Genomic DNA, 13,037 nt, shown 5'->3' with positions numbered 1-13,037 from the left:
TTCTATTTCCTCTGACTTCCTGGTTCTGGCTCCTCTAAGACTTCCAGTAATGTGGGTTAAGACCCACCCTGATGCATTTGAACCACACCTTAAGTAATAATGACATCTTCAAAACTTACAAATAAGTTCACACCCCCAGGGATGCAGATGAAGACTAAGGATGTGCCTTTTTTGGGGTGCATAATCCAGCCCGCCGCAGCTTGACGACTGAGCTTGCCCCCATTTCGGCTGTGTGACCCTGAGACAATTGCTCCGCAATTGGAAGTGGGATTCTCTCTCCTCCCACCTCACAGCATTGTGGGAGCTGTACATGGACGTGCTTCGGACGCTGCTTGGTCCAATGCACCAAACTTAGGGCTGTTCATTAAGTGAGTTGCTCCACAGAAGCTGAGAGAAGTCAGTCCTGGGCTCCATGCATCCCCTCTGCCCGGCACTGCCTTTGCCATAAATGAGGAAGGGGCTGGAAGTGTGCGCAGAGGGACCATGAAAGAGAAAGGTATCGAGACTGGCCCATGTTTTGTCTTCAAGGCCGCACAGGATTTGATCAAGGGGCCATTTCTGACCTCTAGCGCAGGCTGTCTCAGCCTCAGCACCCTTGACCTTTGGGCCGAATGATTCTTTGTGTGTGTGTGTGTGGGGGGGTTACCTGTGCACTAGAAGGTATTTAGCAGCATGTCTGGCCTCTCCCTCTTGCACATCTCCTTCCAGTTGACAATTGCGAATGTCTCTGGTCATTGCCAGGTGACTCTCATTGGGCACCTGCTCCACCTGGACTCTGTGGAACCTTTGGGAATGGTCTCTGGAGGACTTGGGATCACATGGAGTTCCATGGAAGCTCAGTGGCAGGTGCTTCTTTGGTGGAGGCTCTGTTTTCTAGTGTAGGAGCCCTCCCTAAGCTGGAGGGACTCCCAGTTTCCCTTCTGATAGGAGGAGACTCATCCCCGATAGAGGCTCCAAGGACCTTCCTGATAACACTTGCCCCTCAGAGGGCTCTGCTCAGAAAACTGCACACTCCCTAGCACCCCTGCCACAAAGCCTTGTTACTCTGTTAACACCCTGGTTTTAGAAGGAGACCTTTTCCTCCATATCCTACCCTAGGAGGTGACCAGCTGCCTCCAGTGGGGTTCTAAGCCTTGAAACCACCACCTCTACCTAGATCACCAGGCTAGCGCCTTGCCCATCTCATGTGAGTGCTACTTAGGCCGCCTTGTTCCCAGAGACTATTTTTGAAGGGCCTACTGTGGAGTTGAAATTGCGCAGGTATTGATGAAAAATAAATGGTTTCCTTGCAGTGGAATTGGCACTTGATGTACCCATTGTCATTTCTCACCTATTAAACGCACCTGTGCCGGAAAGACATGCTTGGAACCACTGATCTCCAAGTCTTTGTTTGCATATTGCAGTCTCGTTAGACCCCTGCATTGCAAAACGAACTGCTCTAAATACAGAAATGGCCTCCATATGCCTTGGCCATTTCCAAGGCCATTGTTACCGCCTTCACCCAAGTGTACCAGCCAGATGAACTACACATCCCTCACATGCTGGAAAAGAGAGTCCTATACTTATTTGCTTTTGCAAAGGACAATGTCTCTGGTTTGATTTGGTTTCATTTAATGAGACTTTGTCCAGACACGGAGATGAATTACCAACGTTCGCATCAATCTGCAGGTCCTGATCTTATTACAAACCACTGCAAATATAACCATAAAAGCCCTATTGATTGATGCAGAGCTTGGCAATCCATCTGTCCCCATCTATTATTCCAGGCATAATTTTTCATGATCTGGATGGCCACTGATTCCCAACACATTAGTATACGGTGCAATTACCAGGAGCAGAAAGAGCCCCTAAATTAGAAGGAACAATAACACCTGTCAGGAAAAGGAAGCAAGAGTCCGCACACAGCCTGCCTCTGAGCTCAGGGACCACGTCTAAACTGCAGAGTGTTGGAAGATGGGATTTAATGTTGACCTTGGGCACAATCAGGAGACATTCTTTTTTTCCCTTTCTTGGGGGCCTAAAGCATATATACCCTTAAGTTGACATTATTTCAACCCCATCCCAAGCTGCATGAAAGTCGGTGCAAAATCATCAAAGTGTTACATTGACCAGGGTGGGTAAGCTTATGGTACAGCTGCTTCTGCCTGTGCTGTTCAACGGCCACCAGAGACTTGACAAGAGGAACCATTATTGAAGGTCTGAGTGTTGTCAGGCAGCTGCGAGGAAGGAGAACAGGTGGGAAGATGGTCTTCTAGGAATGGTGCCATTTAGGAAGGGCAGGGGGAGACCAGAGGACAAGGCCCTCTCAACTCAATCATCGGTGATCTGAACATTCTTATCTTTCACAAGATGCAGGCTGTTTCTTTTCCAACATTAATGGAGCAAATTGAGATAGAATTGTAGCCAACATATTCTGAGGGTGTTGGAGGGATGAAGTGGTGAAATTCTTCCTGAGTTTGATTTCCAAAAGTGAAGAATCCTGTCTATTGAGCCCAAAAGTTGTGTCAGTTTGAAACTGTCATGTCCTTTTCTCTTATCCAGTCTTGTGGGGGCAACCATGCCTCTTTCAAACCTGATTCGGTATCATGGGGTGGAAGTTTTGTTTGGATTGCTTCCACGGAGATAAAACACACCTAACTGTGGATGTGACTTTTTGATTAGATGGAGATTTGACTCTGCCCATTCGAGGGGGGTCTTGATTAGTTTTTGGAAGTTCTTTAAAACAGGAAACATTTTGGAGAAAGCTCAGAGCTGACAGAGATGGAGGTATTTACAGTGTTTGGAATGTCAACAGAGAAAGCGGATGCCTAGACATGTATGTTTGGAGAGTCAGGGTCTAGCAGACATCACTGTGTGCCTTCCCATGAGATGCTAAGCAAGCCAGAACCCAGAGCTGTGTCCCAGGGGAGCTAAGTAAAGGCCCACAATGCTTAGAGAGGAAACCACTGACATCAGAAGCTGGAATCAACAGAATTAGGAACAGAGACCAACAGATACCAGCCACAAGCCTTCCCATGTGACAAACATCAGTCTTTCTTGATTCAGGCTAACTTTCTCTGGATGCCTTAGTTTGGACATTTTTATGGCCTTAGAATTGTAAACTTGTAACTTAATGTATTCCCTTTTCAGAAACTATTCCATAACTGGTATCTTGCATTCTGGTGAGAAATCCTTGCCCTAAATGAACTACTATCATGCCCCCTTCATATAGAGGAACCCTTTAGGGTGAAGTGGCAACATTGTAGGTAATTGTGGCCCAGTAATAAGTGAGAGGCTGTCGCTGTATTTGGGACAGACTTGAAGGTCATAGCCAGTGAAAATCCCATGAGATAGTAAACCTGCGATGATGAGGTCTGAAGGTTTTCATCTTAAGAACCAAGCAATTGCAATTTGAGTCTCACCTTTAGCAAACCAGTCAAAAATAGGTATCTCTATTTTTTAAAGAGATACCTATTTCTATTTAATTTACAAGCCAAGTTATTTTAGGCTATTCATCTAAATTGGGTCTGCAAACTATGTGCCAAGTTCTACTCTGCAACTATTTTTTATAAGTAAAGTTTTATTGAAGCATGTCCATGTGTTTATGTATTATCCAAGACTGAGTTCATGTTACAGTGGCAGAGTTGAGTAGTTGCAATGCCCTGAAAAGTTGAAAATATTTTCTATCTGGCCCTTCAAGAAAAGGTTTATAAGTCCAGAAACCACTCTGAGACTTAAAGGACTTACGTAGATGAGGAGGAAACAACTCTTGGTATTTGGAGAGCAATAAATGATGTGATATGACTGAATGTTTTAAAATGCTATCCAACTTCACACATTATTCTCTTTTCTTGGTGGCCAACTTCCCAAAGAGGGAAAAACAAGGTATGTTTATTGATGTTCTATCCTTCTTATAAATATTTTTTATATTTTAGTTTCTTATAAATATTATTTTGACCACATGTCAGAAAACCCTCTCCTTGTCCAACCAACATGGCCTGCCAAATCCTCTTTCAGCCATTGCTTCCTTTTGCTTGAGCTCAATGGTCCATTCAGAACCCAAGGGCCAGGTGTTGAAGTGCAAGGCTGTTTGCTTTGAGGATTATGGTGATGATTCCCTCTAATCAATTGCATTACTAGAATGTGGCTACAGATTTACTGGATTTGGAATTAGCACGATTGATCTTCTCTGGAACTCTAGGGCAGAAAATTGACTTTGAATCCTGGTTTTGCCCAGTGACCACGGGAAAGTCGTTTTACTTATTTGAGGCTCAAACTCCTCTTAAGTCAGACAAAAGCAACAACTGTTATTCTCACAGGATGGGGCTACGCAATAGGTTCAATCACACGTGTGAAGACAGAGTAAGGTACCTGGCATAAAGAAATATTTTGAGAAAAGATGGCTGTTATTTTACTGTTGTATTTCTGCCCAGATTACTTCAGCTGATAATTAAACACGTATCACTTCCTCCAAATGTTATTTTAGGGAGTTTTATATAGAACATTCCAATAGATGGCAGAAGAAGGGCCTTCCAAACACAGCAAATTTTGGAACTGTGTCATTACCTTTCTCTCTTTCTCCTGGTTTATGATTTTTACTTCTCAGCTGTAAGTTTAATAATATATCACAGCTACTGTTTCAAGATACCGCGTCAGGCTGTGTGTGTGCATGGGGGGAGGTGCATGTGTGTGTGTGGAACGTATAAAGATAATGAAGATTTGATCCCTTTCTTAAGGTTCTCATTCCTCTTAGTATCATCAGTGAGGTGTGTCCCTTGAGCCAGTCATTTTCTCTTTGCACTAAATTCTTTTCATCAGTTAGAAGGGGAGCATCAGCTCCTTCCTATACTCAGTACCAGGTAGAATAAAAGGGAATTAAACATGTAAGAGACAATTGATCACAAGACTCTTCCCTTCCAAGGACGTCAGTCAATATAAATGATCAAGCCAACAGATGTGTTTCCTTAGTAACAAGACGAGAAACCAAAATCCTGCAGTCCCCTGGACCTCCTCTGGCCCTGCAGAGATTGAAGAGTGGACGACAAGTGCTTTTTCTTTGTAAGGTACTTTTCAGTTACATTAGCTGAGACCTGGCCCCTCTAGTTGAACCTGTCCCCACAGCTCCCTGATACTGTCTCCCAGCTTGCTGTGCTCTCTTACCACCCTATCTCTATAGGCATTGGGTTTGCCAGTGTTGCCCTAGAAGATGATGGATCCCGCCCAGGAAATAAAGATTCGTCTTTTGCTATGTTATATGTTTGTGGTGTGACCTGCCAAGGAATGGCTAGGAGTCTGTTGGCATGGACCCAGCCTGATCCATGGAGGAGGAAGTGGTGAGGGACCAGCACCTGCCCTTGAGATGTTAGAACCTCAGTATCTCCCAGTAGCATACAGAACAAAGGTGCCAGATGCTTCCCTAGAAGGAGTGAGGCAGGGAGGGCAAAGCCAATACATGGATGGACCAAGTCTGGGTTCAGAAGGGAAATCGTATATATACACCTGCTCTTGTTATGGGCTTTGGTGCCAGCAGATCCTCTGTGACCCAAGGAATTTATACAACCCTTCCCAGGTACAGTTGTCACTTCCAAAATTAGTGATGACAGTATTTACATTTTAGTGTTGTTGCCAAGAATGAGTGGGATAATGCATTTCAATTGATCACTCAATTCCCAATGATCATTGCTACTTACTATGTTTTAGGATCATCATCACCATCTCCATTGTCACCGTTTCCATCACCACTACTACCATCGTCACCATCATCATTACCACCACCACCGTCATCATTTCCACCACCACCACCATCACCATCACCATCCTCATCACCACCATCATCATAGTTTCCACCACCACCACCGTCACCATTTCCACCACCATCACCATCATCATGTCCACCATCACCATCATCATCATCATCATTTCCACCACCATCACCATCACCATCCTCATCACCACCATCATCATCATTTCCACCATCACCACCATCATAGTTTCCACCACCACCACTGTCATCATTTCTACCACCATCACCATCATCATGTCCACCACCATCACCACCACCACCATCATTATCACCATCCCCATTGTCATCGCCATCATCATTACCACCAAAATCATCATCATAGGCAACACAGACATAGGCATGACTGTACCCTTTGTGGCAGGCCAGCTGCCTCTTGCCTGGGCCGGAGGAAGTATGCAGGTGGAGGGCAAGGAGAGGCAGGGCAAGCAAATACCCCTTCATGATTACATGTTGAACTGGGCATCCTTTTCAACCCCTTGCTCTGCCATCAAGGTTTGAGTTGGGTCTCCAAGAACCTACTGCACAAGGAGAGATTACTCAGGCTGGTGGGCATTCCATTGTGGGTGAGATTGAGGGAGGGAGCCATGGGCAAGCCGATTGGCAGTCACAGAAGAGCAGCAGTTTGCAGCAGGTGCCACACATTGTGCGCCTGTGTATGGATGTCAATGCTGCAGCTTTAAGAGATGGCACCAGAGCAGGTGTTGCCTGAGGGCAGCACCACGGCTGAACTGGTCACTGTTGGGACTGGTTGGTACAGAGTAACTGCTCAGTAAGTGGTTCTGGAATCACTGGAAAAAGAATGGATGATGGGAAGTCTGTGACTTCCATGTATTTGCTGTTTTTCTAGCAATGCTTATCATGGAAGTTCCATATGGAGACCTTCGTGATAAATAGTAAAAGCCTTTGAAGGCAGGGAAATAGAGAGAAAGCTCGTTTCCCAGTCATGCCAACTTTTAATCATTTATTAACAATTTCACCCATGAGGATAATATTCAATAGAGAGGTAACATCTGTCTGCAAGGCTGTGTCCTTGGGAAGCTGCCAGAAGGATCTTTATATTATGCAGTCCGTCCCCTGGGATACGTGTGCTTCGTGCTTTCCCTGGCACCTCCAGGAACACAGTGGCCTGGGTGGTCCAGCAGCTCCATCAGACATGATGGCGGCTGCCTCAGGTTCCTCAAGTTGCCTCCACAGAGTCCACAAGCCAGGGGGCTAAAGACAATAGAAATTTATTCTCACAGCTCTGGAGATCAGAAGGCCAGAATCCAGGTGTCTTTGGGGCCATGTACCCTCTGGATCCTTCCTGCCTCTTCCAGCTGCGGGTTTCTTGCCACCATCCTTAGCATTCCTTGGCTTGTAATGCATCCCTCCAATAGCTGCCTCGGTCACCCGTGACCTACCCCCACCCCGTGTCATGTCAGTCCTCCTCATCCTTAAAGACTCCTATCATATTGGATTTAGGACCTGGTCTCATTCATTGTGGCCTCAGCTTAACTTATCCTACTTGCAAAGACCCTATTTCCAAATAAGGCCATCTTCACGAGCTGGGGGTGAGGAGCTGGACATAGCTTTTGGCAGGTCATGATTCAACCTGTAGGCAGTGAGACTCTGCAAGACGGACATGAAGATTGAGGCACCGGGTGCAGAGGGGTCAGGTATTTGGGCATCGCAGGTGGATGCTCAAATCCCCCACACTGCCCCTATCTTCTAGCTGCTCTGATTCTTGTTGAGAGCAGGACAGGGCCAGAGCCATGGACTTCCAGGAGGCCTCCACTGACCCAGTAGTGCCAGGCAGGAGACAGCTCAGGAAGGAGTGTAGCTCAGGGTGGGGCCCCAGGTGGGGGCTGACGCCACTCCTCCCCTCCTGCTCCCCAGCTGGCAACCCTGTGTCTGCAGCTGGCAGGACTGACAGACACACAGGGAGGGCACGGGAGAGCACTCCTGTCCTGCCATCCTTGTGCAAGGTCAGCAGACAGCTCCTGGCTGGGAGTCTTACTGGCGTCTTGGGCGAGTGACCCATTTTGCTAATCCTACTCTGCCAATTTCCTCGCGCCCCCCTCTCCCAATTGGACTGGGGACAGAACAGCGTGGCCAGAACATGGACACTCCTCTGGGACTTGGGGAATCGTCGCCCGCTGGTCTAGGACCTTTTTTTTTTTGCATGGGCAGGCACCGGGAATTGAATCTGGGTCTCCAGCATGGCAGGTGAGAACTCTGCCTGCTGAGCCACTGTGGCCCACCCTGAGCTGGGGCCTTTTATTAACTGGGGCTTCATCAGCAACAAGTGTCTGGAAGAACTCTGAGCAGGGGCAAACCCCATGGGATTCCCCACACGTCTGCCATGGCGTCGGCCAGTGCGTCCTCCTTCCCTGCAAGCCCTGGTCTGCCCTGGCTCCTCCTGGGCCAGCCAAGCCCTGCTTCTTTCACGGCCTGGCTGCCCGGTGCTCACGGTTCCAGGACAAGGAGCTGAGGTGCCCCCCTGGGCTAGGAGGAGAGGAAAGAGGGTGTCTCACCAGGCAGAGGTGCAGGTGACTGGCTGGGCAGAGGCAGAGAAGGACACACACAGGTCATGGCTGGGCAGAGACAGAGCTGGGTCTCCCTTCCTGGACCCCATGTTGGGGCATCTGCAGGGACCCGCAGTCCTGCCAGCACCTGCCATTTCCCCGTCCGGGGTGTCTGCATGAGGGCAGGGCCTGTCCTTCCTGACTGAGGGAGCTGGGCCAAGACCTCCTCTGCTCCCTGCCCGCTCCCCGCCCCCCTGACTCACACCCGCTTTGTCCCCTCTGTCTCTGCAGGTCTGGCTGTCCATCAGATTATCACCATCACCGTGTCCCTCGTCATGGTCATCGCTGCCCTGATCACAACCCTTGTCTTAAAAAATTGGTAAGGAGTCTCAGCCCTCCAGTCTGGAACAGGGGGGCTGGGGGAGGGGTCCCCGGGGAAGCGCAAATCCCTGCCTGCTCCGGCTCAGCGTTCTGTGTAGCTCCTGCTGCCTGACGTCCAGCTGCTCGCTGGGTCCTGTGCTCTGGACATGACCTGGGCACTGGGGCGTCCCTGTGAGACGGAATCACCCTGGTGGCAGGAAGAGGTTTCTCAAGCTCCACGCAGCAACTGCTTCCAAACCCTTCGTCTCTGATCCAAGGGCACCTTTGGAAGTGGCCCGCCCTGTGGAGCCTCTGCTTTCTTTTCTTTTCTTTTTCTCTCCTCTTGGCTTTCCCTGGAAAGACAGGACCTACGCTCTCCCTGCCTTCTGGCTGCCGGGGACCCGCTGTCCTCTTTTGTGTCCCTCCTTCCCCGGTGGCCGCTCTGCGCCGGCTGAAATAGGTCACCGCCTGCCCCGGGCGGCCTGCCGTTGCCTATTTCCTCCTGAAAATTGGCCTACTTTGAGGCTGGCCCTGCTGGGTGTTTGGACCTGATGCCTCCCTGGGAGAATCAGGGGAGTGCTGGGTAACCCTGCTGCTCGCGGGGCGCCCCGGAGGCCCCCGTCTGCCCGTGTCGCACCTCCAGCTGACAGCCTCCTCCTAGCATCAGAGCTGAAGCCCTCTTGCAGGATAATCCACCACATGGGCCCCTGTTGCCTCCAGGTGGGAACACGAACTCACAGAGGGCTGATGGGAAATGCCACCTGAGCTCCGAATAAAGGGACCTGTCAGAAAAGAAATGCAGAGACATTCAACCTCTGGGACGAGGGCACGTGGAATCGCCTGGCTGGAATGGGAGGCGGGGCCCGAACCACATCTGATGGCCAGCAGACCTGGACACAGGGGGCTTTTGGGAGACAGGACTCAGGGACAAAGCCTCAAGCCACATTGGAGCTTCTTAGGCAGGGTCCGGCCTGGAAAGACCTCGGTAATAGGTGAGGGGCAGGGAGCTGCAGGCACGGAACAGCCTTGGGCCTTCTAATGAAGGACAGCTGTGGTCCTCAAAGCTGATGGTGGCCTTGTCGCTGTGTTCCCTGGACACACCTTCCTCTCAGCTTTCCAGCACGTCTGGGTTTTCAGGCGGGCAGAGCAGCCTGGAAGAGGGCAGGAACCCAGGCTGGGGGGAGTGGCTCCCAGGACCCTGAGCGTGCTCTGCAAAAGGCATTTTCAGGTGGGATTGGGATTTGGGGCCTTGTGGCTTTTGCCTCTGCATCTTCCCTCTGTTCACGGGGCCAGGCCGTTACTCTGGGAATCTCGAGTCCTTACACTGGCAGGACCATGGCAGGCAAATGCCAAGATTACGGGGAGCTGGTGCCACGACCCTGTTCCCCTTGCAGCCCCTCATTCCGTGCAGCTCTGAGGGTCCAGGGAAGGAGGGGAGCCGGGAGCTGGGGGCCCTGAGGGGCAGAGACTGCACTGGATCCCCAGGCTACAGGGGCATCTCCCTGAGAGCCCCTGTTCCAGGCACTGCTGTGATTGGATGCAAGGGTGGGCTCAGCTTCCTCATGACACGTGCCCTAAGAAGTGGCATCAAGGGGACCACTGGTTGCCTACCTTGTCAGACCCCAAGTGGTGTCTGGAAGCCCCTGGGGTCCAGGGGATGGAAGCCCAAGGCAGATCTCCGTGGGGCATGGAGGAAGTGTTCTCTCAACTCACCTATCTGGGGTGAAGGGGGTTCCCAGTTCATCCCCATCAGGTTGGCTGAGGATGAGGGTATCTCAGCTTCCCAGCTCTCCTCCAAAGGTAATTTCCTTGCCCCTCTAGAAGGAATCCATGAGCCACTCCAGCCTGTACCCAGCACCCATGAGGCGGGCATTGCCCATGACGGAGACCACTCCGATGGGGCGTCCGTGGGGACGTCGGGCCAGCACCACTGTCTGGCTGATGGCTCTCGGACCAATGAGGCTGAGGTCTCTGACAACGCAACTCGCCCACTCATTTCCTATCCTCTCTGCAATAATGGTCCACCCTGAAAATTCAAATTAAAAAAAGAAAATAGGCTGATTGCTTGATTGTGGTTGATCTTTCTGAAGAGGCTGGGCATTACCATTTAATATTAGATGATGTCTAATTAAGGCCCGCAGTGGAGGTTCCGCATGGAAGGCCCCAGCTTCTGCGTGCCCCCACCCCTGCCCTCTCTGTTCCAGCTGTGCCCAAAGCGGGAACCCTCGCCGGAACAGCCACCAGCGGAAGATCAACCAGCAGGAGGAGAGCTGCCAAAACCTGACGGACTTCACGCCTGCCCGCGTGCCCAGCAACCTGGACATATTCACGGCCTACAACGAGTCCCTCCAGTGTTCGCACGAGTGTGTGCGGGCCTCCGTGCCTGTGTACACCGACGAGACACTGCTCCCACCTGGGGAGTACAAATCCACGTTCAATGGGAACCGGTAAGCTCGGCCTTGCTCCCGACCGGAAACCCCAAAGGCCCGGGCAGGATCGCAGGCACAGGGCTGGGGTGCCGAGGGGCGGGCTGGGGCCCCCGGGGAGGGGTCCTGAGATCTCCCCTGGCAGTCGAGGGCAGGTGAGGCAGGAGCTGTGGGACACGGCAGCCAGAGCTCACATCTGAACTCTGGATCCTCGCGGACACTGCGGGCATCAGCCCTGGGGGCCGTGCCATGGACGCTGGGCTCTCACCATGGCCGAGACCTGGTGCCAGCTTTGCACCTACCACTCTTCTAAATAGCAGCGAAATGGGGTGTTGGCCCTTCCCAAGCTAGTGTCTCTGAACCCAGTAAAATGTCAGTGGCAAATTGAGCAAAAGTGTCAAATGCCAACCAGACTATTTGACCAGAGGTTTCTAGTTAAATGCTCTCCTTTATTATTCATGTGTAATTCTTCAAAGAGAACATGCCCCTCAAAGCAGCCCCTGGAATACCAAAGAAACTGTTGAGTCAGCTCCTGAAGAGTTACCCAGAATTAAATTAAAATATCAATAAGTCATTTTTTAAAGTGAGCATGTACTCGTGCATCATTTTGTAAATTAAAAAAAAAAAAATTCTCCAAGGACTTAAAAAATCTAAGGGAGAAAAGAAGTAACCAGGCAGTGAGGAGCTGCTTTAACCATGGGGTTGGCTGCTGGGTGATGTTTGCTGAGGTCTCCCGAAATGGGTCATCTAGAAGGGTCCTGCTTGTTTCTCTTTTGTTTGCAAATCTGTTCCAAGACAGGGAGTGCAGGGCGCCTGGTGAGGGGGGCTGCAGTGGCCAGCTGTAGGGCTCCCCAGCTAATATGCCGCTGTTCCTTAAGTGCCTTTTTACTGCACCTTATCTTGTTGGGACCCCTGTGTTGGATGTCACAATATCTGTCAGGAACGTTCCCTTCTCCACAAAGGACAACAGAGAGCAGAAGCCCTCTCAGCTGTTCTTCACCTTGGTTTTTCACCTCACATTTGGGGAGCTTCTTTGTTGCTCCCCGGCTGTCCAGAAGGCTGAGCTCACAAAGAATAGGCAAAAGGTTTTCGAACCATTTCCTTGACTGTGTGTGTAGGTTTGGAGATGAATCCTGGCCAACCAGTGCTTGCGCCTTTGGGGGGCCAGGGCTTGGGGGGGGGTTGTTGAGGGGTCATTTCTGTCTTTTCTTGCCCCTGTGCTGTGTGGGGTGTCCTGTCCCAGTCTGGGGTTGGCACCGCTGGAGAGCTAATGCCCTGGCATGGAAGCATTGGTTGGAAAGGGTTCTTGCTTTCTGTCCTGAGGTACTGCTCTGTTGAATCTCAGCAGCCTTGGGAAATAGCAAGCTTGGTCTCAAATTTGGCAAAACATAGAGAAGCCATTTTATGAGCCAGGCTCTGCCCGCGCCATTGTGTTCAATGAAACCCATCCAATCTCTGCCCTCTGAGAGCTCCAAGCTTGGCCACCAAATTCCAGAACTAAGTTCCGGGGATCGCACAGCTGGGCCAGATGCCACCAAATTCCACCTAAGCTGGGTCACTTGGTGACTCCCAAGGCCTCAGAAGGGTGGAAGGGAGGCGTTGGCCAGCTGGACTGGACCCTTTCCGTCCACCTTTCTGCCTGAAGCCCCGCGGGTCCCAGGAGAGCATTCCCCTCTGGAATTCTTTACTTCTCTAGAAGCCAGTTTCCCGCAGCAGGCCTGACCTGGCTGGCTTGTTGTGTGTTGTGTGCCAGCACGCGCAAGCCCATTTTTCTGCTCGCTGCAGACCCTCGTCTTCTGACCGGCATCTTATTCCCGTGGCCTTTGTGTCTGAGAAGTGGTTTGAGATCTCCTGCTGACCGGCGGAGCCTTTCTTACCTCCTGGGGCAGGGCAGATGCCTTGTGTCTGTTTCATGGTATGTATCTCTCTTTGGACATTGATTTGTCCCCGTTTTCCTCACCTTCC

At 50.7% G+C, this 13,037-nt stretch overlaps 1 protein-coding gene across 1 annotated transcript in view; it reads left to right on the top strand.

The window, feature by feature from the left end:
- AJAP1 (adherens junctions associated protein 1) overlaps window positions 1-13,037 on the top strand; it is a 129,439-nt gene that overhangs the window by 100,040 nt on the left and 16,362 nt on the right. The window contains exons 3-5 of the mRNA XM_077151513.1: window positions 8,578-8,665; window positions 10,851-11,093; window positions 12,858-12,987. Of these exons, the coding sequence (XP_077007628.1) occupies window positions 8,578-8,665; window positions 10,851-11,093; window positions 12,858-12,930 (404 nt within the window). The 3' untranslated portion in view covers window positions 12,931-12,987. The remainder of the gene's footprint in view (window positions 1-8,577; window positions 8,666-10,850; window positions 11,094-12,857; window positions 12,988-13,037) is intronic.

Source organism: Tamandua tetradactyla, chromosome 2 (assembly GCF_023851605.1).
Source record: "Tamandua tetradactyla isolate mTamTet1 chromosome 2, mTamTet1.pri, whole genome shotgun sequence".
NCBI lineage: Eukaryota > Metazoa > Chordata > Mammalia > Pilosa > Myrmecophagidae > Tamandua > Tamandua tetradactyla.
The sequence above is the reverse complement of the archived record's forward strand: the minus strand, read 5'-3'. Positions and strand labels throughout refer to the sequence as shown.